This window comes from Rhinoraja longicauda, chromosome 17 (genome assembly GCF_053455715.1).
Source record: "Rhinoraja longicauda isolate Sanriku21f chromosome 17, sRhiLon1.1, whole genome shotgun sequence".
Classification (NCBI taxonomy): Eukaryota; Metazoa; Chordata; class Chondrichthyes; order Rajiformes; family Arhynchobatidae; genus Rhinoraja; species Rhinoraja longicauda.
Genome location: NC_135969.1, coordinates 11,005,352 through 11,030,521, shown reverse-complemented (window position 1 = coordinate 11,030,521; position 25,170 = coordinate 11,005,352). Strand labels below are relative to the sequence as shown.

The following is a 25,170-nucleotide window of genomic DNA, read 5'->3' as shown; positions in this document are numbered from 1 at the left end:
TCTGTGTTATTTTCTATGAATCCATGACTTAACATTGCATCTAAAATACTGGTACACTAATCCAGGGAAACAGGAGTTTAGGCTTGAGAATTTGAATTTAGCTTTTTAAAATCTAAAACATAAAGCTGATTTCAGTAATAAAAGCACCTAAATGGTTTGTCTTTGTTTTTCATAAAGGAATCTTACTAAACTCAAATGCAGTTTCACTTCCAACATTGTTCACTCTTAACTACTCTCACAAGTGGCAGAACAGCAGATTCAATATCAAACAGCCTCAACAGAGTTAGAGTTTCAGGATTATTTCAGGGTAAGTTAATTCCCAGCCTGCCCAGATAGCAATTCATAGTCATAAAGTGTGGAAACAGGCTCTTTAGCCCACCTCACCCACACTGACCAACAGGTCCCATCTACACTAGTCCCACCTGCCTACGTTTGGCCCGTATACCTAAACCTATTCTATCCATGTACCTATCTAAATGCTTCTTAAACTTTGTGACAGTACCTGCCTCAGCTGCCTCCTCCGGCAGTTCGTTTCTTACACCCACTACCCTTTGTTTTAAAACAAAGTTACCCTTTTCGTTCCTACTAAATCTTTTCCCCCCTCACCTTAAACCTATGTCCTCTGATCCTTGATTCCCCTACTCTGGGCAAGAGGCTTGTGGTTACCCTATCTATTCCTCTCATGATTTTGTACATGTGATTTTATTTAAACATTTAAAAACTTGGATTTAAAAAAAAAGAATACTGAATGCAGCTGTTTAGGAAGATATGTTCACCACTTTTGTGAGACGAATGGAGGATTGACAGTCCAGTATACCCTGTTTTACAGATGGCTTGCTTTCCTAGAAAACCATTTTTGTAATGCAGACTCCTGACAAAATGTGACAACATTTGTAGGGTATTTTTGCTTTTATATTTGTTTAGATATTGTTCTTGTATGAATTCCGTAAGAACAAATTTTATTCTCCATCTCAATTTTTATTTTAGTGGTGATTATTGAATTCTGACATATTTCCATTATCTGAACTTCCTTTTCCCATTTCTTTCTTTTAAGAAAGCAAGAAAGGACGGCACGGTGGCGCAGCGGTAGAGTTGCTGCCTTACAGCGAATGCCTGTTGGAGACTCAGGTTCGATCCTGACTACGGGCGCCGTCTGTACGGAGTTTGTACGTTCTCCCTGTGACCTGCGTGGGTTTTCTCCGAGATCTTCGGTTTCCTCCCACACTCCAAAGACGTACAGGTATGTAGGTTAATTGACTGGGTAAATGTAAAAATTGTCCCTAGTGTGTGTAGGATAGTGTTAATGTGTGGGGATCGCTGGGCGGCGCGGACTCGGTGGGCCGAAGGGCCTGTTTCCGCGCTGTATCTCTAAATCTAAAAAAAAAGACACTCGTTGGGAATAAAGATTATGGTTTCTGTGATTCCATCACTTTATACTACATTTAAAGTACTGGTCTTACCTAGGCTTATAACTAAAAGGGTTAAACATGGAACAGCACATCACAGAAGTGGGCCCATTAGCCCACAATGTTTGTGCCAAACAACATGCCATGTTAAACTGATCTCATCTGCCTGTACATGATCCACATCCCTCAATTCCCTGCACTTCCATGTGCCTATCCAAAAGCCTCTGAAACGTCACGATCGTATCTGCTTCCACTACCACCCCTGGCAGTGTGCTCCAAGCTCCCACCACTCTCTGTGTAAAAAAAAACGTGCCCCTCACATCGGCATTAACTTTTCCTCCGCTCACCTTATGGCTGTGCCCTTTGGTGGTGAACACTTCCACCCTGGGAGCAGGGTTCTGACTGTCTACCCTATCTATGCCTCTCGTGAATTGCAGGTTGCAAGTGCGTAGGAGTTGCTGATGTACTGACACCTCCATTTTTGGGAACTCAGGCTTTGTGGTGGTGCAGTTAAGGTAGAAACTCTGGCCGTGACCATATACCATTTGTAAATTTCCCCGGTGTGGGACGAATAAAGGAATATATTACATTGGTTCAAGGGATGATATGGCTTGTGCTTATTTGTTGTGCACTACTGTACAGAATGAGCATCTACTCCAAAGTTATTCAATATGGAAATTATCTTGCATTTCAATTTTTATTGCATCCAGAATTAATAGAAATATTTTAAGGTTGCAGGAGGCAACTCGCCATCGTATTTTCAAGATCAATTATGATTGGACAATATGTGGAGTTTGCATGTTCTCCCTGTGACCACGTGAGCTTTCCTCCCACAACCCAAAGAAGTGTGGGTTTGTAGGCTAATTGGCCCTCTGTAAATTGCCCCGAGTGTGTAGGGAATGGTTGAGAAAGTGGGATAACATAGAACTATTGTGATCAATGGTCAGGGTGATCAATGGTCAGCTTGGACTCACTAGGCTGAAGGGTCTGTTTCCATGTTGTATCTTTACATCAATCAATATTAGCTTTGCCAGCAACGCCCCCACACCCCACTTATGTTCCCTCTAACTCGTTCTCTTTCACGTGATCATCAACTCTACCCCCGCATCTCCTGCCATCCACCTACACTAGGGGTAATTTATGTGGCCAATTAACTGAGCACCTTTCACTGCAGACATGATTTCCTTCCTCGCAGATGCTATGTGAATGTGGTTATGTATCCTTCTGAAGCAGGCTTTCATGTTCACAGCTGCAAATTGCTTTTGTTACTTTTGCAGGAATAATCTATTGCCAGGCTGGCGATCAAGTCATGCAGATTCACAGCACATTATCCGAATGCCCTACACTCTGGCGCTCGATCCCCTGCACTCAGCCTGAGCTGAGGCTGGATATCGTGCTTTCTTGTGGTCAGTCCTTCCGGTAAGATTTGGCTTTGGTTGCAGTTGGATAGGTGCATTTCGTCATTTATACATTTAGTTTCTGTGTGCGAGACAAAAGTGTCGGCCCTAAGGAAGTGAAAGGGTGCAACGTGACCCTGTCCTTATCAACGGGAGGCCCGAGGCATCCTTAGCCTAATCTGGTCCATTCACGCTGATGCGGTGATCGAGAAAGTACATCAGCGTATTTACTTTCTTAGGCTAAATGTGTAGGAAGGAACTGCAGATGTGAAAGATATCGAAATAGACACAAAATGCTGGAGTAACTCAGGCAGCATGTCTGGATCATTTCTGTAAATCAATAAATCAGTCTGAAGAAGGGTCTCGACCCGAAACGTCACCCATTCCTTCTGCCCAGAGATGCTGCCTGCGCCTGAGTTACTCCAGCATTTTGTGTCTACTTTCTTTGGCTTCTGAGATGATTTGACATGTCCATGAGGATGCTCTCGAACTTCTACAGATTTTTCTACAAAGAGTAGCAAGCTACTCAGCAACATCAGGGCTTTGCTTATTGTATATCGTAGGCTTGATACCATATTGTATATGGTACCACTTGCAGAGAAGGTACCAATAGTTGGTTTTATTTTATTGAGTTTAGTTTATTGTTAATGAAAAGCTTTTGTTGCGTGCTGACCAGCGGAAAGACAATACATGATTACAATCGAGCCATCCACAGTGTACAGATACATGATAAAGGGAATAATGTGAATAAGGTTTAGTGCAAGATAAAGGCAGTAAAGTCTGATCAAAGATAGTCCGAGGGTCTCCAATGAGGTAGGAAGCGGTTCTGGACTGCTCTCTAGTTGTTGGTAGGATGGTTCAGTTGTCTGATAACAGCTTATGATCAACACTTTGCACTACCAGACTCGGTGGAATGATATTCCTTTCCATTTTCCACTGCGACAGCCACACTGCCTCCATGTTTTTCAAACCACATTGTGCAATACATGCTGGGCATATCTGTTGATTCAGCCTGCACTTACTCCACCAAACTGATTCTTTCTGCTCTTACTTCTTCCTCTCTCTCATGATTCAGTTTCTTGTGACTTGCACACATGACACATCTAATGCCCTCCAGTCTCCAATTTCCTAATTCCAGTGGGCTCACCTTTACCATGGACTTGTACACCAGGATGGTGTGAAGGTCCCTCTGCGTTTGTCCTTGGATGGATAATAAACTCGCTGCCCTCCACCAAAGCATTAATTCGTCTGGCTAAACGCATTCTCACATTGAACAGCTTCTCCCCAATAACCACTCCAGATCAAAGGTACAGCTTTGACAATTTACAAGGCTCAACCAGACCTTCCTATGGGATATATGGAACTGGTTTTGTTCAGTTTTACCTGCCCCTTTCCTCTATTACTGACAGACCTTCTATATAAGCCTACTGACTCTATCTTGACTGCACCATCCTACTTTCTTCTATTTTATCTGTTCTGATGGCAAGACCTTCTGAGATGTCTTCCTTTGCTCTGGACTGTAGCTGTTTGGCAGAGTCCTCACAAATATCTTGCTGATTTCCTGTGCAATTTCCACCACTGCAACGTGATTCCTCCACCACTCATCTCGCCTCCCTTACCCTTTCACCTTTCCAAAGAGACTGTGCTCCTTTGGACCTCCATGGTCCACTCTTTCATCCCCACCAAACATTCCCCTTTTCACAACATTTTCCACACAATCACAGGTGATAAAACACTTTTTTTAAACTTTGATGTTTCCCACCATCCAGATCTAGCAGGTGAAGCAGTGGTTCACTTGCACTTCTTCCAATCGATGGTATCGCATTCAGTGCTCACGATGCAGTCACCTCTACATTAGAGAAGCCGATGGCAGATTGGATAATCGATTTGTAAAGCTCCTTCTTTCAGTCTGCATGACCAATCCTGAGCTATAAGTTGCCCGTCATTTTAATTGTCCATCCCACTCCCACTCTGACTGAAAATACTGAACACTGGAGTAACTCAGCAGGTCAGGCAGCATCTCTGGAGGACAAGGATAGGCATCGTTTCGGGTCAGGGTCCCTTTTTCATTCTGAAGAAGGAACCCGACCATAAACATCGTCGATTCATGTCTTCCAGTCTGTAGTCCCGACCCGAAACGTCACCTATTCATGTCTACCGGACTGAAGAAGAGTCCCGACCCGAAACATTGCCTATTGATGCCTTCCAGGGATGCTGCCTGACCCGCTGAGTTACTCCAGCACTTTGTGTTCACAAGGATTCTAGCATCTGTTGTTCCTTGTGTCCCCACTCTGACTAAACTGATTGTGACCTCTTGCACTGTTCCGACAAAGCTCAGTGTAAGCTTGCGGGACAATTCCTTCTCTTCATCCTTCCACAATCCAATTCAACAATTTCACGGATGCCCTCTTTTGCAGATGGCAGGAGAAGAGCCCCAGACACTGGACAGGAGTCTTGGCCGGTCGTGTGTGGACGTTGACCCAGACACAGGATCACATCTGGTACCGGACGTATTGCAAGGACGCATATAATGTTCCCCAAGCACCAATGTGCCACAGAAAGAGGAAATGCCCGACTCCAAGACAGGACGGTGTCAAAATGAAAAAGAAGAATATTGTGAAAAGCAGACTTAAAAGTGAAGAGGGGGATGTCCACGAAACGGAGAAGATGTTTCCTGAAGAGAAGAAAGAGCCAATGCAGATAAATGATACCACACCTGAACTATTGAAAGGGGAGTCGGGGACCGCAGATCAAGAGGAGTCCATGATCTTGAGCGACTATTTTCAGTTGCAAGTGCGGCTGTCCGACCTATACCCTCACTGGATGCACGTTGACAAACACTTTGAGCGAGTGGCAAAGGATTTCCCTGGTGGGTGTATCATTGAAGGATTACCACCATCGTATGTATGGGGTGGGGTTTGCTGAGAGGGGATTGCAGCCTGTAATGACTGCCTGCAGTCTCCATGTGGCCCTGAACTCACCCGGACCAGGTCCAAATGGCCAGTCTCACTGGCTGAGACTGTCCTAAAGCCGAGAGCTGCCAGCGACAAATGGTGCAAGCTTGGACTGGCTCACCTTGATATGGTTGTGGACAGACAGCAAAACCCCTCTCCCAGCTGATGCCCAGAAACACTTTCAAAAGTAAAACTCAATATAAAAAAACAAATAAATAAAAGTTTATGCCATTTTTAGATATTTAAACATTAAAGCAAACACAGGTAATTTAGTATACAGGTAACATATTGTAACGGGTAACAACATACCCTTATAGTTCTTTCCCAATTAACTGGAGTCATAGAGCATGGAAACAGGCTCATAGCCCAACTTGCCCACACCGACCGACATGACCCATCTACGCTAGTCCCATCTGCCTACATTTGGCCCATATCCCTCTAACCCATATCTAAATGGTTCTTAAATATTGCGATAGTATCGGCCTCAACTACCTCCTCCGGCAGCTCATTCCATACACCCGCCAACCTTCGAGTTAAAAAGTTACCCATCGGGTTCCTATGAAATATTTTCCCCCCTCACCTTAAAGCTATGTCCTCTGGTTCTCGATTCCCCGACTCCTACTGGGCAGGAGACTCTGTGCGTACATGTAGACAACTGAGTCTAAGTGCCAGAGTCCCATCAAGCTCGTGCTCCACCGTTGGATTCTCTACAGCTGGGAAATTGCCAGAGGAGCTTGTCCACCTGGATCGGGACTCCTGTGTTCATGCCCGAGCCTCGAGCCCACCGGTGAATCTGTGGGCAAATGCCAGCACTTCTGAACTGCTGGCAAAATCAAGGTCCCCGTATCCTGAATGGTTGGGTTTTTTTCTGCTAGAAGATCAGATCAAAAATGTATAACTTATGCACAACAGGGCAGGCACTGTCTAGAAGGGGCATATGTCAAAGAGCATGGAGACCGCTTCGGCCCAACTTGTCCACGCTGACTAAGATTTCCCATCTAAGCTAGTCCCATTTACCTGCGTTTGCCTCGTACCTCTCTAAACCAGTTCTATCCATATATCTGTCCAAACAGAACTGAGAACATAAATGAATTTGGACCATTTGTGGCAGCTTTAATATAGTAGTTCTCATGCTCAAAAATGCTCAGAAATCTATGAAAACTATAGAAACGCAGTTTATTTTAAATCAGACACTTCGTTCCACTTGCAACTGTAGAATCTAGATACAACGTGCTGGAGCAACTCAACGAGTCAGGCAGCATCTCTAGAGGAAAGGCACAGGTGACGTTTTGGGTCGGAACCCTTCTCCAGACTGACTTTTCTCTAGAGATGCTGCCTAACCGGCTAAGTGGTGTCTATCTTTAGTATAAACCAGCGTCTGCAGTTCCTTCCTACACACTTACAGAATCTGGGATGGTTGGAGAGTTGAAGATTTGCATTCCTCTTCCTACATATTTCACCCAAGGGGGTAGGCATGTCACCATTGTAATACCTCAAACATCCATCTTGTTTATGAGGGATGGCACTTTAATGGATTGACGTGATTTGGAATTATGCTTTGGTGTTTGTAAGGGACGTGTTAAAATTGAAAACAGTGGCGGATCATTCACCAGCTCTTACCTTCCAGCAAGGCATGTGCTTGCTTAGTTACCTTTGAGATTTGGGGATTGCTCCCATGGTAGGGAGCTATCCAAAGCACGAGGTTAAAGGTAAGAGGAACGAGTTGAAGGAGGATTTGAGGAGAAGTTTTTTTTTAAACACAAAGTTTGGTTGATATCTAGCATGCCAGAGGAAGTGATAGAGTCAAATCCAATCACTACATTTAAGAAATTAAAATGGGCACTTTACGCAGGGAACAGAAGGATGCAGACCTATTGAGGGCAAATGGGATTAGAGTCAAGTCAAGTTTATTTGTCACATGCACATACACGATGTGCAGTGAAATGAAAGTGGCAATGCCTGCGGGTTGTGCAAAAAAAAGAATTACAGTTACAGCATATAAATAAAAGTGAATACAGAGAAGACAAAATTTAGTCCCCGGAGTTATAAAAGTTAACAGTCCTGAAGGCCTGTGGGAAGAAGCTCCGTCTCATCCTCTCCGTTTTCACAGCGTGACAGCGGAGGCGTTTGCCTGACCGTAGCAGCTGGAACAGTCCATTGCTGGGGTGGCAGGGGTCCCTCATAATCTTGCTTGCTCTCGATCTACACCTCCTGATGTATAGGTCCTGCAGTGGGGTGAGTGTAGTTCCCATGGTGCGTTCTGCCGAACGCACTACTCTCTGCAGGGCCTTCCTGTCCTGGGCAGAGCTGTTCCCAAACCAGACTGTGATGTTGCCGGACAGGATGCTCTCTACAGCCCCAGAGTAGAAGCACTGAAGGATCCTCAGAGAGACTCTGAAGAGTAGTGGGCACAAAGATCAGCATGGACGTGAGGGACAAAGTTCCCTCATTCTGTGCTGTGCAACTCCGAGAACTCTGTGACTAAAGGTTATTAACTATTAACTAAACTAAACTAACCTGCCTGCACATGATCTATATCCCTCCACCTATTCGTGTGCCTATCTAAAAGCCTATTAAATTGAGAAATTCTTTACTTGGGATGAAATTAAATAAAGTAGGGGACTGCGTGGGTTTCCTTGGGCTGCTCCAGATCCTCCCATATCCCAAGGACGTGCGGGTTTGTAGGTTAATTGGCCTCTGGAAAATTGCCCCTCGTGTGTAGAGAGTGGATGAGAAAGTGGAATAGCATAGCATAAATGGGAATAGATTATCGATAGCTGTTGTGAACTCTGTGGGCCGAAGGGCCTGTTTCCATGCGGTATCTCTAAACTAAAACTAAACATCAGTAACATCATGTCTGCCCTGCCGTTCATTCAGCACAGCTGGTGTTCTACCTGTTCGCCATTTACCTGTACCAAACCCTAATCCTTTGACTCTCTTAGTATCCAAATCAAAATTCTTAAACCAAGGTTATATATTTTGGGACAGTTTTGCTTCAGATCTGCAGTGAGCAATAGTTTTACCTGTAACTTGGTCCTTGCAACCTTGTTGTTTCAGGTATCCGTATCCTACGTCAGGATCCCACTGAGTGCCTCTTCTCTTTCATCTGTAGCTCCAACAACCACATCTCGCGCATCGCTGGAATGGTGGAGCGTCTGTGCCTGACATACGGCGAGAGGCTTTGCCAGCTGGATTCCTGCACCTACCACTCCTTCCCCACACTGCAGGCACTGGCAGGTGAGTGACAAAATGGAAAGGCAGGGGAGTGGGTCAGACACTTAGAGATACAGCGTGGGAAAAAAGCCCTTCGGCACACAGTGTCCTCACCGACCAGAGGCCACCCATGCACTAGTTCCATCCTACACAATAGGGACAATTTGCAGAAGCCAATTAACCTACAAACCTGCACGGCTTTGTAATATGGGAGAAAACCAGAGCACTCAGGTCACAGGGAGAACGTACAAACTCCGTACAGACAGTACCCGTAGACAGAATGGAACCCAGGTCTCTAGTGCTGCAAGGCAGCAACTCTACCGCTGAGCCACTCTGCCACCCAAACCAGTGTTGGACCCAGTGCTGCTGCTGTGGAGCTGATTCTTCCCTGCTACTCAGTGAGGGTTTGTAGGCAAAACATGAATAATAGGGCGGCAAAATGGCGCAGCGTCGAGCTGCCGCCTCACAGCGCCAGAGAGCCGGGTTCAATCCTGACTATGGGTGCTGTCTGTGCAGGGTTTGTAGGTTTCCTCCCACATCCCAAGGACGTACAGGTTTGCAGGTTGTTTGGTTTCTGTCAATTGCCCTCGTGTGTGGGATGCAAAATTGGGATGAAGCAGAACTATCGTATGGGTGATCGTGGTTGGGGTGGACTCAGTGGGACGAAGGTCAAGCTTTCAAGCTGTATCTCTCAACTAAACAATGCATGAAGGTGCAGTTAGGAATGGATTGGGACTGGAGGCCTAGCCATTAAGCCTTGGGAAATTAGATTGTCCATTAATACTTGTAAGTAGAAATCTTTCCTCTCCAAACTGCTACTCTAAACCATTGCCACAAATAAACTACACTATTTATCCTCACACCCCAACTCATTCATTTACCCACTTATCCCATTGAATCCATTCACCAGCCAAATCAAGTTGGGCTCCACTTTGACCGTGTGAATGTTGCATGGTTGCCTCAGGATGTTGCATTGCCAGATTACTGGAGAATCTATTCTGATTTGGAAATTTACTTCTTTTCCATCACCGTCGGTAGATCTAAACCCTGATGCTGTCATCTCAAAAACATACACCCAAAATAAAACAATCAGGATGGGAATACGGTTGGCGTAGAACATTGAACAGTACAGCACAGGAACAAGCCCATCGCCCCACAATGTCCACGCTGCACATGATGTAGGTTAAACTAATCTCCTCTGCCTGCATGTTTGTATTCCTGTGCCAATCTAAAAGCTTCTTACACACCATCATCGTATCTGCCTCTACCGACATCCGCAGCAACACTTTCCAGGCACCCATCACTCTCTGTTTAAAAGAAAATGTGACATGGTTAGTAAGTTTGAGGTGACTCCAGAATTGGTGGTGCAGGGGACAGTGAAGGTTATCTAAGATTACACACAGGGTATTGATGAGCTGGGGAAGTGGGCCAAAGAATGCCAGCTGCCTTTTAACTCGAGGCAAGTGTGAAGTTTTTTTGTTTTGGTCAGTTAAACCAGGGCAGAGCTTACACAGCAATTGATTGGGCCCACGAGAGTGTTGTAGAACGCAGAGACCTCGGGGCACAAATACATGGTCCCCTGAAAGTGGTGGCACAGATAGATACGGTGGTGTCTGGCACGCTTGTGAGGCAATCGAACACATGAGTTGGCATGACATGTTACAACTGTACAAATCATAGGTGAGACCACATTTGGAGTATTGTGCACAAGTCTGGTCACCCAGCTACATGAAGGATGTCATTAAGTTGAAAAGGGTGCAGAAAAGATTCACAAGGGTGTTACGCACTCGAGGATTTGAGTTATAAGGAAAGGCTGGATAGGATATTTTTTTCACTGGAATGTAGGAGGTTGAGGAGTGGCCTGAAAGAGGTATGTAAAATCGTGAGGGGCTTGGGTAAGGTGAATGGTGATAGTCTTTTTCCCAGGGTAGGGGAGTCTAAAACTGGCATGGATTTAAAGTGAGAGGGGAAAGATTTAAAGGGGACCCGATAAGTGACATTTTCACACAGAGGGTGGTGGGTATGTGGAATGGACTGCCAGTGGACATGGTCGAACCGGGTACAATTACAGCATTTAAAAGACATTTAGATAGGTACATGGATAGGAGAGGTATAGAGGGATATGGGGCAAACACTGGCAAATGGGACTAGCTCAGGTGCACGTCTGGGATGGCTTGGACGAGTTGAGCCAAAGGGCCTGTTTCCATGCTGTCACTGAAGGCAGAGAAAGCTCAGAAGGCCAGTGTAGGAAAGAATTGCAGATGCTGGTTTAAATCGAAGTTAGACACAAAATGCTGGAGTAACTCAGCGGCACAGGCAGCCAACTCTGGAGAGAAGGAATGGGTGACGTTTCGGGTCGAGACCCTTCTTCAGACCCGAAACGTCACCCATTCCTCCAGCATTTTGTGTCTAGCTCAGGTCAGGCAGCATCTGTGGAGAAAGAAACAGAGTGAAATGTAGCAGTTTAATTTTAGAGATAGTGTGGAAAGAGGACATTCGGCCCACAAAGTCCACACCGACCAGCGATCCCCGCACACTAGCACTATCCTACACACTAGGGACAATTTACAATCTTTACCGAAGCCAATTAACCGACAAACATGTACGTCTTTGAATCGTGGGAGGAAACCGGAGCACCCGGAGAAAACCCACATGGTCTAAGGGAGAACGTACAAACTCCGTAGAGACTGCAGCTGTAGTCAGGATCGAACCGGGGTCTCTGTTGCTGTAAGGCAGCAACTCCACCGCTGCATGACAGTGCCACCCAATTGTTTCTCCCTGCGCAGATTTCACCTGCAATACAGCTGAATATTGTAGTAAGATGGTAAAGGAGAAAGCAGATAAGTTTGGAGACCAGGTTAGTCCCAGCTGTACCTTGTTTGGGTTAGACAGTGATGTAATCTTTTCCTTAAAGACATTTCTCCTGTTGTGCTTAACCACTTCCACAAGATGGTAGTATCACATAAGCAAACTACTTGCTCAGATGTGGACGAGATGCATTTTGTAGCTTAATTCTGTAGGGATCTAGTTTTGAGGTGTCATGGCGATATTTCATGGGTAAATCACAGGTAAATCAGAACTAGGTGACATTTTTATTTGTCTGTGTGTGCATGCTTTTTCTCATCCTTTAGCCACATAGACAGAACAAATAATTTTGATTGGAAAAGTATGAAAACCCTTCTGTCTGCCTTGTTTCAGATATAGCAATCTCGGAATGATCCCTCACTTCAAAAGTCCGTGAGGCTATCTAAAAGAGATTATACAATACTAATGTAATCTGGAAACTAGCAGCACGCAAATCATAACTGTTTTGCTACATTGCAAAAATCGCCACATTTCAAAAGCACTTGTGGAATAAAACAGCATGGAAACAGGCCCTTCAGCCCACTCATCCATACTGAGCAAGATGATTTTCTTGTAGAAACAAAGAACTGCAGATGCTAGTTAATACACAAAGTGCAGGAGTAAATCTGCGGGTCAGGCAGCATCTCTGAAGAATATGGACAAGGGTCTCAACCCGAAACATCACCGATCCATGTTCTCCAGAGATGCTGCCTGACCCGGTGAGTTATCCCAGCGCTTTGTGTCCTAAGATGATTTTCTTCATTATTTGAGAGCCAGTGGGATGTGTTGAAGTCGCTATATAATTACAATTTGATTTTTAAATCCCATCATAAACCGCACAAGCACCAAATTTCTCCGGCGCATCAGAGCTGAGAAGACATATGTAAAATAATGAGAAGTATGTAGAATAATGAGAGACATAGATAGGGTGGATAGATTTTTAGATTTTAGATTTAGAGATACAGTGCAGAAACAAGCCCTTCGGCCCACCGGGTCCGCGCCGCCCAGCGATCCCCGCACATTAACACTATCCTACACCCACTAGGGACAATTTTTACATTTGCCCAGCCAATTAACCTACAAACCTGTACGTCTTTGGAGTGTGGGAGGAAACCGAAGATCTCGGAGAAAACCCACGCAGGTCACGGGGAGAACGTACAAACTCCGTACAGACGGCGCCCGTATTCAGGATCGAACCTGAGTCTCCGGCGCTGCATTCGCTGTAAGGCAGCAACTCTACCGCTGCGCCACCGTACCGATAGTCAGAACATTTTTCCCAGGGTAGAAATGTCAAAGACTAGAGGACATTGCTTTCAGGGTGAGAAGGGCAAAAGTTTAAAGGAGATGTGTGAGGCAATTTATTTTTTTGCACAGAGAGTGGTGGGAACCTTGAACAGCACCTGTGGTGCAGATACGACAGTGACATTTAAGAGGCTTTCAGATAGGCACATGGATATGGAGGGATATGGATCACATGCAGACAGAGCTGAGTAGTTTAACCTGGCACCAGGTTGGACATGAACACCGTGACCAAATGGCCTGTTCTTCTGCTGTCCTGTACTGTTTTGAGAAAGACAGAGTGATAGAAGCTATTTGGTTTCAAACCAGATGGTTGAGGTATCTGCTTTAGATTTTTTTAAATCCCAATTTCGGCAAGGTTTTATTAGATTGAAAAATAGTCAGTATAATTTCTTTATTCAAAAAGGGACAGACACAAATATGTTTGGGTTATTTAAACAACGCAATATGCCACTTGAGAAAATTCAAGGTAATCAGTCAACATAGTTTGATAAAGAGGAATCGTATCTGACCAATTCATTGGAGTTCTTTGAAGAAAGTTCTTTGGGGCTAAAGGAGAGAAAGTGGACGAACAATGCTTATAGTTCCATAGTTTCTTTGATAAGCGTCACATCAAAGGTTGCAATGGAAAGTAAAAGCTTATAGTAGTTAGCACTTTGGCTTGGGTACAAGATTTGCTGGCAATCAGGAAACGGAGTGCAGGCATAAATGGACCTTTCTCTGGTTAGCTAGATGTAATCATGCTGAGTGGGGCATGTGGTTTTAGAAACATCGAAACATAGAAAATAGGTGCAGGAGGGGGCCATTTGGCCCTTCGAGCCAGCACCGCCATTCATTGTGATCGTGGCTGATCATTTACAATCAGTAACCCGTGCCTGCCTTCTCCCCATATCCCTTGATTCCACTAGCCCCTAAAGCTCTATCTAACTCTCTTTTAAATTCATCCAGTGAATTGGCCTCCACTGCCTTCTGTGGCAGAGAATTCCACAAATTCACAACTCTCTGGGTGAAAAAGTTTCTTCTCGCCTCAGTTTTAAATGGCCTCCCCTTTATTCTTAGACTATGTACCCTGGTTCTGGACTCCCCCAACATTGGGAACATTTTTCCTACATCTAGCTTGTCCAGTCCTTTTGTAATTTTATACGTCTTGTGATATCATGAGAGGTAGAGTCATAGAGGGGAGATACATTTCCGCCCGGTGGATGCAACAAGGACTACAAACCATCATGGCTGCCAGCAAAAGACTACAAAACCCATAGTCAGCAGGGCTGCTTGCCCTGCTGACACTGATTGCTGCTGACACTGATTGCTGCTGACACTGATTGCTGCCCAGCTGAATCAGATGAGCTGATTGCCTCAGTGAGAGAGCTAAAAGGGGAGAGAAGCAGTGTTTGAGTTATATTTTGTAAGAAGGCAGCAAGCTACAGTTTTGATTTAACTACCTGTTTTGGTTTTGTGTACCTGTCTGCAAACAATTAAGTTTACCTGTTTTTGGAAAAGACTAAATATATGGAATTTAAGTTTGAAAACAAGAACGTTTCTGTCTTCATTTCCGGCACCCACACCTCCCAACCTTCAAGAGAAAAGCTCCCGACCTCTCAAGACATCACAGTCTCTATAAGATCCCCTCTCATCCTTCTAAACTCCAGTGACACAAGCCCAGTCTTTCCAATTTTTTTCCACAGGGATTTGTGTTGGGACTTTAACCTTTAACAACTTATGTCGGTGACAGGTTACAGGTACTTAATATGAGGATGGGTGGAAGTAGAAGTTATGAAAATAATGTAAAGAGGTTAGAAAAGGAGTGGGGAAATATAGAATTGTCCTCTTTAGCAGAAAAATTAAATGGTGAGACATTGCAGATGTCTAAGATGCAAGGAGATTAGGTATCCAAATGCATGAAGTGCAAGGATGGGGACGAGGGAGAGAAAACAATGGGGTAATAATTGGGATGAAGACCTGGAGGAGGAAAATGGGATGGATGATAGAAGAAAGTTCCATATAGAGACACAAAGAACTGCAGATGTTGGCATATTGAGTAAAACCAAAGCGTTGGAATAACTCAGCGGGTCAGGCAGCATCTCTGAAGGACAATAATATGCAACATTTTGGGTCGAGATGTGAAGAGATTCAGGGTATTGAGGGGTGGGGATGATGATTAGGGTCTGGATTGTATTTGGGGAGAGGAAGGGAAAATCAGAGAGAATTGGACTTAGGGTCAATGGGGCGAATGGGAGAGGTAGGGTCTGTGTGGAGATGAGGTGGGTGGATGTGTGGACAGATGGCTGATGGAGATGGAGAGGGTCACTGGAGGAATGGGTGATGGAGACGGGGAGTTGAGATGGAAGAGAGGGAACAATGGCAGAATGGGAATGCGGAGGGTATTTAGCATCAAGTTGGTGGGAAGAGAAGTATAGACTGACATGGATGGGAACTATAGAGGCAACAGTTTAGCTTAAATGTCTGAAGAAGGGTCTTGACCCGAAACGTCACCCATTCCCTCTCTCCCAGATGCTGCCTGACCTGCTGAGTTACTCCAGCATATATATGTGTGCTGAACTTTTTTTCATTTATTATATTGTTTACAGAGTACAATGTTTACATTTGTTGTGCTGCTGCAAGTAAGAATTTCATTGTTCTGTTTGGGACATATGACAATAAAACACTCTTGGCTCTTGTGGTCATAGGAAATGATATAGAAAAGCGACTGCGAGAACTGGGATTTGGATACAGAGCGAAGTTCTTCAGCCAGACCGCCAAGATGATACTGGAAAAGCATGGCCCTGCTTGGCTGGATTCTCTTCGGGAGACACCATATGAGGAAGCAAAGCGTGCCCTGTGCACGTTACCTGGCGTGGGGCCAAAGGTAGGCAAATCTCTTCAGAATGGCTCAGTCATTGGTTTGGACGATTTGGCTGCTATTGTTCCTGAATGGAAAGAAAATTATTTAATTCAAATTACTTTTAGTTTCGTGATGCTCGGACTGATACCGTTTTAACACACCATTATCATCTTCTTTTACCTCTTGGTGCTCCTTATGCTGACAGACAATAGTTCCTAAGCGATAGGAGCAGAATTCGGCCATTAGGCAGCCTACTCCATCATTCAATCATGGCTGATCTATCTTTCTCTCTCAACCCCATTCTCCTGCCTTCTCCCCATAACCTTAGACATCCTTAGTAATAAAGAACCTGTCAATCTCTCACAACAGCCATCTTTGGCAATGAATTCCACGGATTCACCACCCTCTGATTAAAGAAATCCCTCCTCACCTCCTTTCTAAAGGTACTTCTTAGCGTTTGGAAGTTTTGGATTAAAGCTTTCCCATCACACTTGTCTTTAATATTAGCCCAAATATCTATTAAAGTCACTGTAAAGTCAGATTTTGCTTATCTTTTTAAATCTTCTCGAAATGTATCTTCTATTATTTTCTATCTTTCAGTTGACTCCTCCACTAGTTTTATCATTTAACTTTCGTACCTTACAGCCCATCACATAGTTTATTCTTCCTGCCCCCTATTCCACAACTTGAAATGTGTTTACATATCTCATTTTCCCTTTTTCTGATGAAACCTTGAAACATTAATTCTGTGTTCCTACTGCGTTTCTGCAACAGTCCTTTTGTTCCTTGATGATATCGTGCGCAATGTTCTAGTTTGGTTCGGAGATACAGTGTGGAAACAGGCCCTTCAGCTAACCGAGTTCGTCCCGACCAGCGATCCCCACACACTAGCACTATCCTACGCATTAGTGACGATTTACAATTTTACCAAAGCAAATTAACCTACAAACTTGTACATCTTTGGAATGTGGGAGGAAACCAGAGCACCTGGGGAAAACTCACGCAGGTCACGGGGGGAACGTACCAACTTCAGACAGACAGCACCCGTGGTCAGGATCAAACCTGGGTCCCTGACGTTGGAAGGCAGCAACTCCACCTCTGCGCCACCCAGACAAGGAGTAGAAAGCAAATATCCACAACCTATCTTTCAACGGGCGCGTTTGAGGAAACATTCTTGCCCTGTGCTTTCTGACCCTCTCATCTCCGGCTCCAGGTGGCTGACTGCGTTTGTTTGATGTCTCTGGATAAGACAGGTGTGATTCCAGTGGACACGCACGTCTGGCAGATCACAAAGCGCGATTACCTCTCCCACCTGGGGGCAGGTCAGAAGAGTCTCACTGACAAAGTGTATCGGGAAATCGGTAAGGAAACGATCAGCCCAGCATCTTCATGTAACGATTTAAACAGCAATGAATAGATAACCAGTTACCACAAATGCCTGACCCGCAGAGTTACTCCAGCACTTTGTGTCTATATGTAGGAAAGAACTGCGGATGCTGGTTTAGATCGAAGATAGACATAAAATGCTGGAGTAACTCAGCGGGACAGGCAGCATCTCTGGAGAGAAGGAATGGGTAACGTCTCGGGTCGAGACCCTTCTTCAGATTCAGATTCTTCAATCTGAAGAAGGGTCTCGACCCGAAACGTCACCCATTCCTTCTCTCCAGAGATGCTGCCTGTCCCGCTGAGTTACTCCAGCATTTTATGTCTACTTTGTGTCTACCTTCGGTGTAAACCAGTTCCTTCCTACACACCACAAATATGCGATCTTTTATATGGATGACATATCTATTGTGTTTACTTTTGCTGTAAAATATGAGCTGTAAACAATATGTAGGTTCTGGTCAGCAGCCTCCCCTTATCTCCAACATGTTAAGCAGGCTCTGCATACTAAAGTAGAAAACAGGTTTTTGCTAAGAAATTACTCTCAGAACAATAGCACAAAACACACTGTATAACAGTGTCAGGATCTTGTACCCTTTCAGAAGCAGAGTAGGACATACTATCATCGACGTAGAATATATTTACTGACCAGCAATAGACAATAGACAATAGGTGCAGGAATAGGCCATTCGGCCCTTCGAGCCAGCACCACCATTCAATGTGATCATGGCTGATCATTCTCAATCAGTACCCCATTCCTGCCTTCTCCCCATACCCCCTGACTCCGCTATCCTTAAGAGCTCTATCTAGCTCTCTCTTGAATGCATTCAGAGAATTGGCCTCCACTGCCTTCTGAGGCAGAGAATTCCACAGATTTCCAAAAGTTTTTCCTCATCTCCGTTCCAAATGGCCTACCCCTTATTCTTAAACTGTGGCCCCTGGTTCTGGAGGAACCTATTGGGATGTTCGAGAATGTAAACTGCTCTCTGTATTCTTATTACAGGTGACTTTTATCGTGGACTTTGGGGTCCCTTTGCTGGTTGGGCACACTCTGTAAGTAATGGAAATATAGTATTCTCAAAGGACTATAAGATTCTAGCCTTAGAGGGAGTACAGAGAAGGTTCACCAGATTGATCCCTGGGATGGCAGGACTGGATAGACTAGGCTTATACTCGCTGGAATTTAGAAGACTGAGGGGGGATCTTATGGAAACATATAAAATTCTTAAGGGGTTGGAGAGACTAGATGCGGAAAGATTGTTCCCAATGTTGGGGAAGTCCAGAACCAGGGGTTACAGCTTAAGGATAAGGGGGAAGTCTTTTAGGACCGAGATGAGAAAACATTTCTTCACACAGAGAGTGGTGAGTCTGTGGAATTCTCTGCCACAGAAGGTAGTTGAGGCCAGTTCATTGGCTATATTTAAGAGGGAGTTATATGTGGCCCTTGTGGCTAAAGGGATCAGGGGGTATGGAGAGAAGGCAGGTACAGGTTACTGAGCTGGATGATCAGCCATGATCATATTGAATGGCGGTGCAGGCTCGAAGGGCCGAATGGCCTACTCCTGCACCTATTTTCTATGTTTCTAAACACTATATAAGAAAGGAAAAGGCAGGTACAGCAGCACAGCTGGTAGAGCTGCTGCCTCAAAGCACCAGAGACCCGGCTTTGATCCTGACCTCGGGTGCTGTTTACACATTGTCCCTATGCCGTGTGGGTTTGCTCCAGCTGCACCACTTTCCTCCCACAATCCAATGACCGCGGGTTTGTAGATTAATCGGCCTCCGTAACATTTTTTTGAGTGTATAAGGAGTGGATGAGAAAGTGGGATTACGTAGATGACAGGTGGTCAGCGCGGACTTGGTGGGCCGATTGGTCAGTTTCCATGCTGTGTCTCTAAACTAAACAAAGGGACACTATGAAGAGCCTACATTACATCCCCAAAAGGCATTCGAACAGCTACATAGAGAAGAAGGGTTTTGAGGGATATGGGGCAAATGCAGGCAAATGGGACTTGTGCAATATGCCGTCTGGCTTGGCGTGGGCAGGTTGAGCCGAAGGGCCCGTTTCTATGCTGTGTACCTCTATGACTGACTATTATCATTAAACAGTCAACATAATGGCACCCTTGTCTCCTGAAATTTGGTGTTATTGTTCCACCAGCAGCTGCTGCATTGGAGAACACAGTGAATTTTGAGCAAATAAGATGTAATGCAAAGAATGTGATGCTTTATAAATGAAACTTCAATGGCTGGATTGAATTGGCCTTTACATTGTAAAATAAGCATGTAGAAGCTTTAGAGAATGTACAACATTCAGCAGGAACCTGGCAGGATGGGTGAACAGATATCTAAAGACTTGAAAAGTTGGAGAATTTTGAACAGAACACCACACATTACAATGCTTAAAATTATGGAAGGATTGACTAGCCTACTTAAAGGCAGCATGTTCCCAGTTATCTGAGAGCTGTTGGATAAAAGTCTGTAGATAAGAGATTGTTGCAAGAACAGTAGAACAAAGAGGCAAGGAACACAGATAGAACCCACTTTTGGGGTTAAATAGTTGAGGCCAAATCTGTTAACATTTAGGATTATTTTGGGAAGTAAATTAAGGAAAAGTGGGTAAAGGGCTATGGGGAAGGGCTATGCAGAATGTGGTATGGTTTATTTGGTTGCATGAAGGTCAAACATTACTATCTCATGGGAAGTGGACATCAGAGACAAGGGAAGCCCCTAACACTCACCCCAAACGCTTTTGTGAAGATGGTAGAGAGTTCCCTTTTGCACCATCGCAGTTTTTCTGGTCTGTATGGATGAATGAATGAATGTATGAATGAATGAATGAATGAGTTTATTGGCCAAGTATGTACACATACAAGGAATGTGCCTTGGTGCTCCGCTCGCAAGTAACAATACGAACATACAGTACACAATTAAGAATAGGCATAAAACATTAAAACATTAAGAATACAACATTACGGTTTAAACATGTGAGTGAAATAAACCAGAGCAAAAAGAGACTACAGACTGCTCCCACAATGCAGTTGGGAAGGGACTTCCAGGATGTGGGCTCTTGGTTTTGGTGGCGCATGTCCAAGTCAAGATGGTCTGTGCCTTGGGAGGAATTTGTAGAGTGCCATGTTTATGTATCACACGCCCAACATGGTTGTAAAGATTCTGGATTTATTTATTTTTGTATAAAATAAGAGTTGAGGTTTGTGATGGTGTACAGGGTAGCAATGAAACAGGCAGCCTTGCCTTTGCATAATTCCTCTCAAATTAGGAGGCTGTTCAGCCCATCGAGTCCATGCTGCTCACAGGGTTAATCCCATTATGCCACTAATTTTACCTGTTATCTCTACTCCCCATATTCCTATCAACTCCCCCAGATTTAACCATTGGCCAGGACGTGGACAATTTACAGTAGCCATTCTACCTACCAAACTGCTCAATGTGGGTGGAACCTGGAGCATCCAGAGGAAATCCATGTAGTCACAGGGAGAACTTGCAAACTCCACGCTGAAAGCACGGGAGGTCAGGGTTGAATCGGGGGCTTTAGTGCTGTGAGGAAGCAACTTTAGTAGGCTTAGATGGCTTTCATAGAGTCCTACAGCTTCAGCCCAAGTTGCCCACACCGACCAACATGCCCCATCTACACTGGTCCCACCTGCCCGTGTTTGGCCCATATTCCTCTAAACCCATCCTATCCATGTACCTGTCAAAATGTTTCTTAAATGTTGCGATAGTCACTGCTTCAGCTACCTCCTTCGGCAGCTCGTTCCATACACCCATCACGCTTTGTGTAAAAATGCTACCCTTCAGGATCCTATTAAATCTTTCCCCCTTCACCTTAAGCCTATGTCCTCTGGTTCTCAATTCCCCAACTCTGTGCAAGGGACTCTGTGCGTCTTCCCGATCTATTGCTCTCATGATTTTGTACCCCTCTATAAGATCACCCCTCATCCTCCTGCTCTCCAAGGAATAGACTCCAAACCTCCTCAACCTCTCCCTATAGCTCAGGGAGCTCTGCACCCATTACAGCTTGACAACATCTTTCTTATAACATGGTGCCCAAAACTGAACGCAATACTCTAAATGTTGCCTCACCAAAGTCTTATATGACTGCAACATGACCTCCCAACTTCAATACTCAATAATCTATGCTTTATGCGTTTAATTGTTAGAATTGCATTCAAACAAGCAAATGGAAAGTATGGATTTTTCTCCTGACCATTGGTTACAGGCAATGGTGGAATGAAGTGATCTGTTTCCATGAAATATCTGTGTAATCTCTGCGCATCTGATTGATAGGCACAGCTAAAACACTGGGGAGAGATGAAGTTAAGGAATGTGCTGTAATTGAAGGGTTCAGATAGAATATTGAAATTTGGGAGAATTATAAATGTGTTTTGCACAAAAAGAATTTGCCTGGGATGAATCTGCTGTGTAATTTGTGACAATTTACATGCACACTAGGTCTATCCATTGGTGCAAGATCAAAGGGTAGCAATTGTAACAATTGGATAATTTCCTGGCAGCAAACTAAGTATGGCTTGGAGAGTGAGCATTGACAGCTTCTTGTCAGTACTCAGTGTGCTCTCCCACCTCTCAACACTCAATCGTTTGTACTCTTTTTTTCCCTAGGTTCTGTTTTCAGCAGACTTGAAGAAGTTCCAAGCATACAAGTCCAAGCAAGAACAGCAGCAGGGCAATAAACCCAACAGATGACAGCAGAGCCTACTGTACTCCTAACGTAACATAGAGAATAATGTTTTATACTCCACAACGATTATATTCTCGTGACTGGTTCCATTCATCTTTCTAAAGCTGTGAACAACTATCAGCATGACTTAGGTAGACACAAAATGCTGGAGTAACTCAGCGGGTCAGGCAGCATCTCTGGAGAAAACGATTAGGCGACCTCTCGGGTCGGATCCCTTCCTCCTAAGCATGACTTGGTTGGTTACACATTCTCATTTACGTCGGGGTCTGAAGTAGGATCTCGACCTGAAACGTCACCTGTCCGTGATCTCCAGGGTTGCTACCTGACCCACTGAGTTTCTCAAGCACTTTGTGTCAGGAATTTCAAGTTCCAGTCCATAAATGTTAGTACAAAATTCTAATCTGATATTCCAGTAAAGTAGTACATGCCAGATTTTTAAATCTTTCAGATATAAACACATAACCAAGGCACCATCTAACCTGACAGGTGATATGTAAAATATTTTGAGCAAGGGTGGGGCAGTTATTGCCCACGTCCTGGCCAATATTTATCCTCGTGCATCAACACTAAAACTGAATCCCTGAATTAAATTATCTGGATCACACCTTATTAATGTTCGTAGGAGTTTTATTTCCTTTATACAATAGCGATCACAATTTTAGAAGCACATCATCAGCTGTAAAATTATTTTAAAAATATCAAGCGCTCCAACTAGGCCATGTTGTGCAGGAGATTCCACAAGCATCAATGTGATCTTGGACAATCTGCTTTATCGTTGTTGACAGTGGGATAATTACTTGTCAGGATGTCAGTGATAACTCCTGTAAAATAGAGTGAGAAGATCTCTTGCACCTTCCTGTGACAATAGATGATGACTTGGTTTCATCAATAGATGATGACTTAAAGTGAAATGCAGCACCTCTTTCAGTGCAATGCTTTTCTCTGCTGGTTGTAGACCTAGATGTTGTGCCATTGTCGCTTAAATGAGATTCTATGTAATTATTTGTAACTATTAGACTAAGGAATCAAATTGTCTTTGTATAGGAAGTTTGTGGAGAAAAGATATATTTGACGATGAATTTGATACATCAGTGGATAGATAACGATTTTATTAAGACATTTCTCTGAAAACGTCTTTGAGATATTTTTGTAAATCTAATAAAACTTTGTGATGATTAATAATTAATTGAATCGGTTCATTGTTGACCACGAAGAATTGAATTAGGTACCACTATTTAATTTAGGGATTCAGGAAAGGGTTCCAACAGTACTATGCTTTATTCACAAAATGCTGGAGTAACTCAGCAGGTCAGGCAGCTATGCTTTAGTTTAGGGATACAGTGCCGAAACGGGCCCTTTGGCCCACCAAGTCCGCGCCGACCGGCGCTTCCCGTACACTAGCACTATCCTGCACACACTAGCGACAATTTATAATCTTTACCAAAGCCAATTAACCTCCAAACCTATACGTCTTTGGAGTGTGGGAGGAAACCGGAGCACACGGGGGAAACCCCTCAGGAGAACGTAAATCTCTGTACAGACAGTACCCATAGTCGGGATCGAATCCGGGTCTCTAGCGCAGTAAGGCAGCAACTCTATTGCTGTGCCACTGTGCCGCCCATTTGAGAGACGTGCAAGTGTAAAAGCATTTGCAGGGGCTTGAGGCTAGAGCAAAGAAGTGGAATATGTTTGATGACTTTATCAAGGTGATACCACCATAGTAAATAATTTTGGTGGTATAATTTTGATCAATTTAGGAGGAAACCATTGTGGCTGAATGGTTTTGCAGCTTAATATAGCTTCACGATCTTAAAATTCTCAGTGGAAAAATAACTATTTGCCTGGGCTCAGTGGGCCGAAGGGGCCCTTTTCCACATTGTATCTCTAAACTAAACTAAGAAGGATCTGCTAAGTCAGGGAGGTTTTTATAATTTAGGGACGGAAGCAGATAGTTTCAGTACGGGGCACGTAGATTGCTTACACATTTTTCTGGTCATTAGTGAAGGAGTTTTAAAGTTCCAAGGTCTGAATCCAGTTCCAAACAAATGGCTACGGTGGCAGCTACCACCCATACAGTGGGACCACATGTTTGTGTGCTTGAGCGGTCCACTTTCTCAAACCACAGTGAAAGCTGAAGGCTCTCTCATAGCTGGGGACGGTACGCCATCAACATTGTGCTTCAGCCGATGTGTAATGGACTGTGAGGACCTGAAGCTCATTACAACAGATCAAATACTAGTCGGATCAGATCAGCTCAGATCAGATTCGCATGCATGAAGGTCAATTGGTTTTTATATCATTTGTAAACAATCCCCAGCAAATGTCTGAATTAGTGACGTCAACCGGGAGTGTGTCCTTGGCAATCACGGGATTGAAAGCAAATGTAAGCATTTGGTTTAGTCTCGAGACACAGGCCCTTCAGCCCACCGAGTCCGCACCAACCACTGTTCCCCATACACCAGCACTGTCCTACACACACAAGGGACAATTTACAGAGACCAATTACCCGACAAACCTGAACGTCTTTGGAGTGTGGGAGGGAACCAGAGCACCCGGAGAAAACACATGTAGGTCACAGGGAGAATGTACAAACTCCATAGGGACAGTACCTGTAGTCAGGATTGAACCCGGGTATCTGGCGCTGGAAGGCAGCAACTCTACCGCTGCGCCACTGTGACACCCGAGTTTATTTCATCAAGTTTGTGCAACCCTACACTATTCTAACACAATGCACCAATACTATTCAATCCTTTTATTGCATTCAGAGTCACACCAGACAAACTGCTGGATTCTTTGCAGCTGCAGGTGCTGGTTTGCAAAAAAAAGACACAAAGTGCTGGAGTCAGTCAGTATCTCTGAAGAACACAGATAGGTTCACATGTGAAGGAGGACTCCAACACTCAAGTCAGAAGGAGGGTCCCGACCCAAAACATCACCCTATCCATCATCACCCGAGATGCTGCCTGACCTGCAGAGTTACTTCAACATTTTGTGTCTCTTGCTGTGTTCTTTGCAATAGCTTAAATTTGTTGCCAAACGTTCAATAGTATCAATAAGGTTCTCCACTCATAATTGTGTTCATTTTGTACTGTTATTATTGAAACTTGCTTTG

General features: G+C 44.3%; 1 protein-coding gene across 1 annotated transcript; it reads left to right on the top strand.

The window, feature by feature from the left end:
* Positions 1–144: 144 nt before the first annotated feature.
* Positions 145–24,964, top strand: ogg1 (8-oxoguanine DNA glycosylase). The gene is made up of 9 exons (XM_078413817.1): positions 145–307; positions 1,055–1,240; positions 2,684–2,825; positions 5,221–5,672; positions 8,815–8,994; positions 15,801–15,979; positions 17,169–17,316; positions 18,342–18,391; positions 21,980–24,964. The coding sequence occupies exons 3-9, from the start codon at positions 2,716–2,718 to the stop codon at positions 22,061–22,063; spliced, it is 1,203 nt and encodes a 400-aa protein (XP_078269943.1). The 5' UTR covers positions 145–307; positions 1,055–1,240; positions 2,684–2,715; the 3' UTR covers positions 22,064–24,964.
* Positions 24,965–25,170: the final 206 nt, after the last annotated feature.

Coding starts and splice junctions, on each gene's coding strand:
- ogg1 (XM_078413817.1), top strand. CDS start 2,716: ATGCAGATTCACAGCACATTATCCGAATGCCCTACACTCTGGCGCTCG. Junction 5,673..8,814: donor AGTGGCAAAGGATTTCCCTG/GTGGGTGTATCA, acceptor TTGTTGTTTCAG/GTATCCGTATCCTACGTCAG. Junction 18,392..21,979: donor TTGCTGGTTGGGCACACTCT/GTAAGTAATGGA, acceptor TTTTTTCCCTAG/GTTCTGTTTTCAGCAGACTT.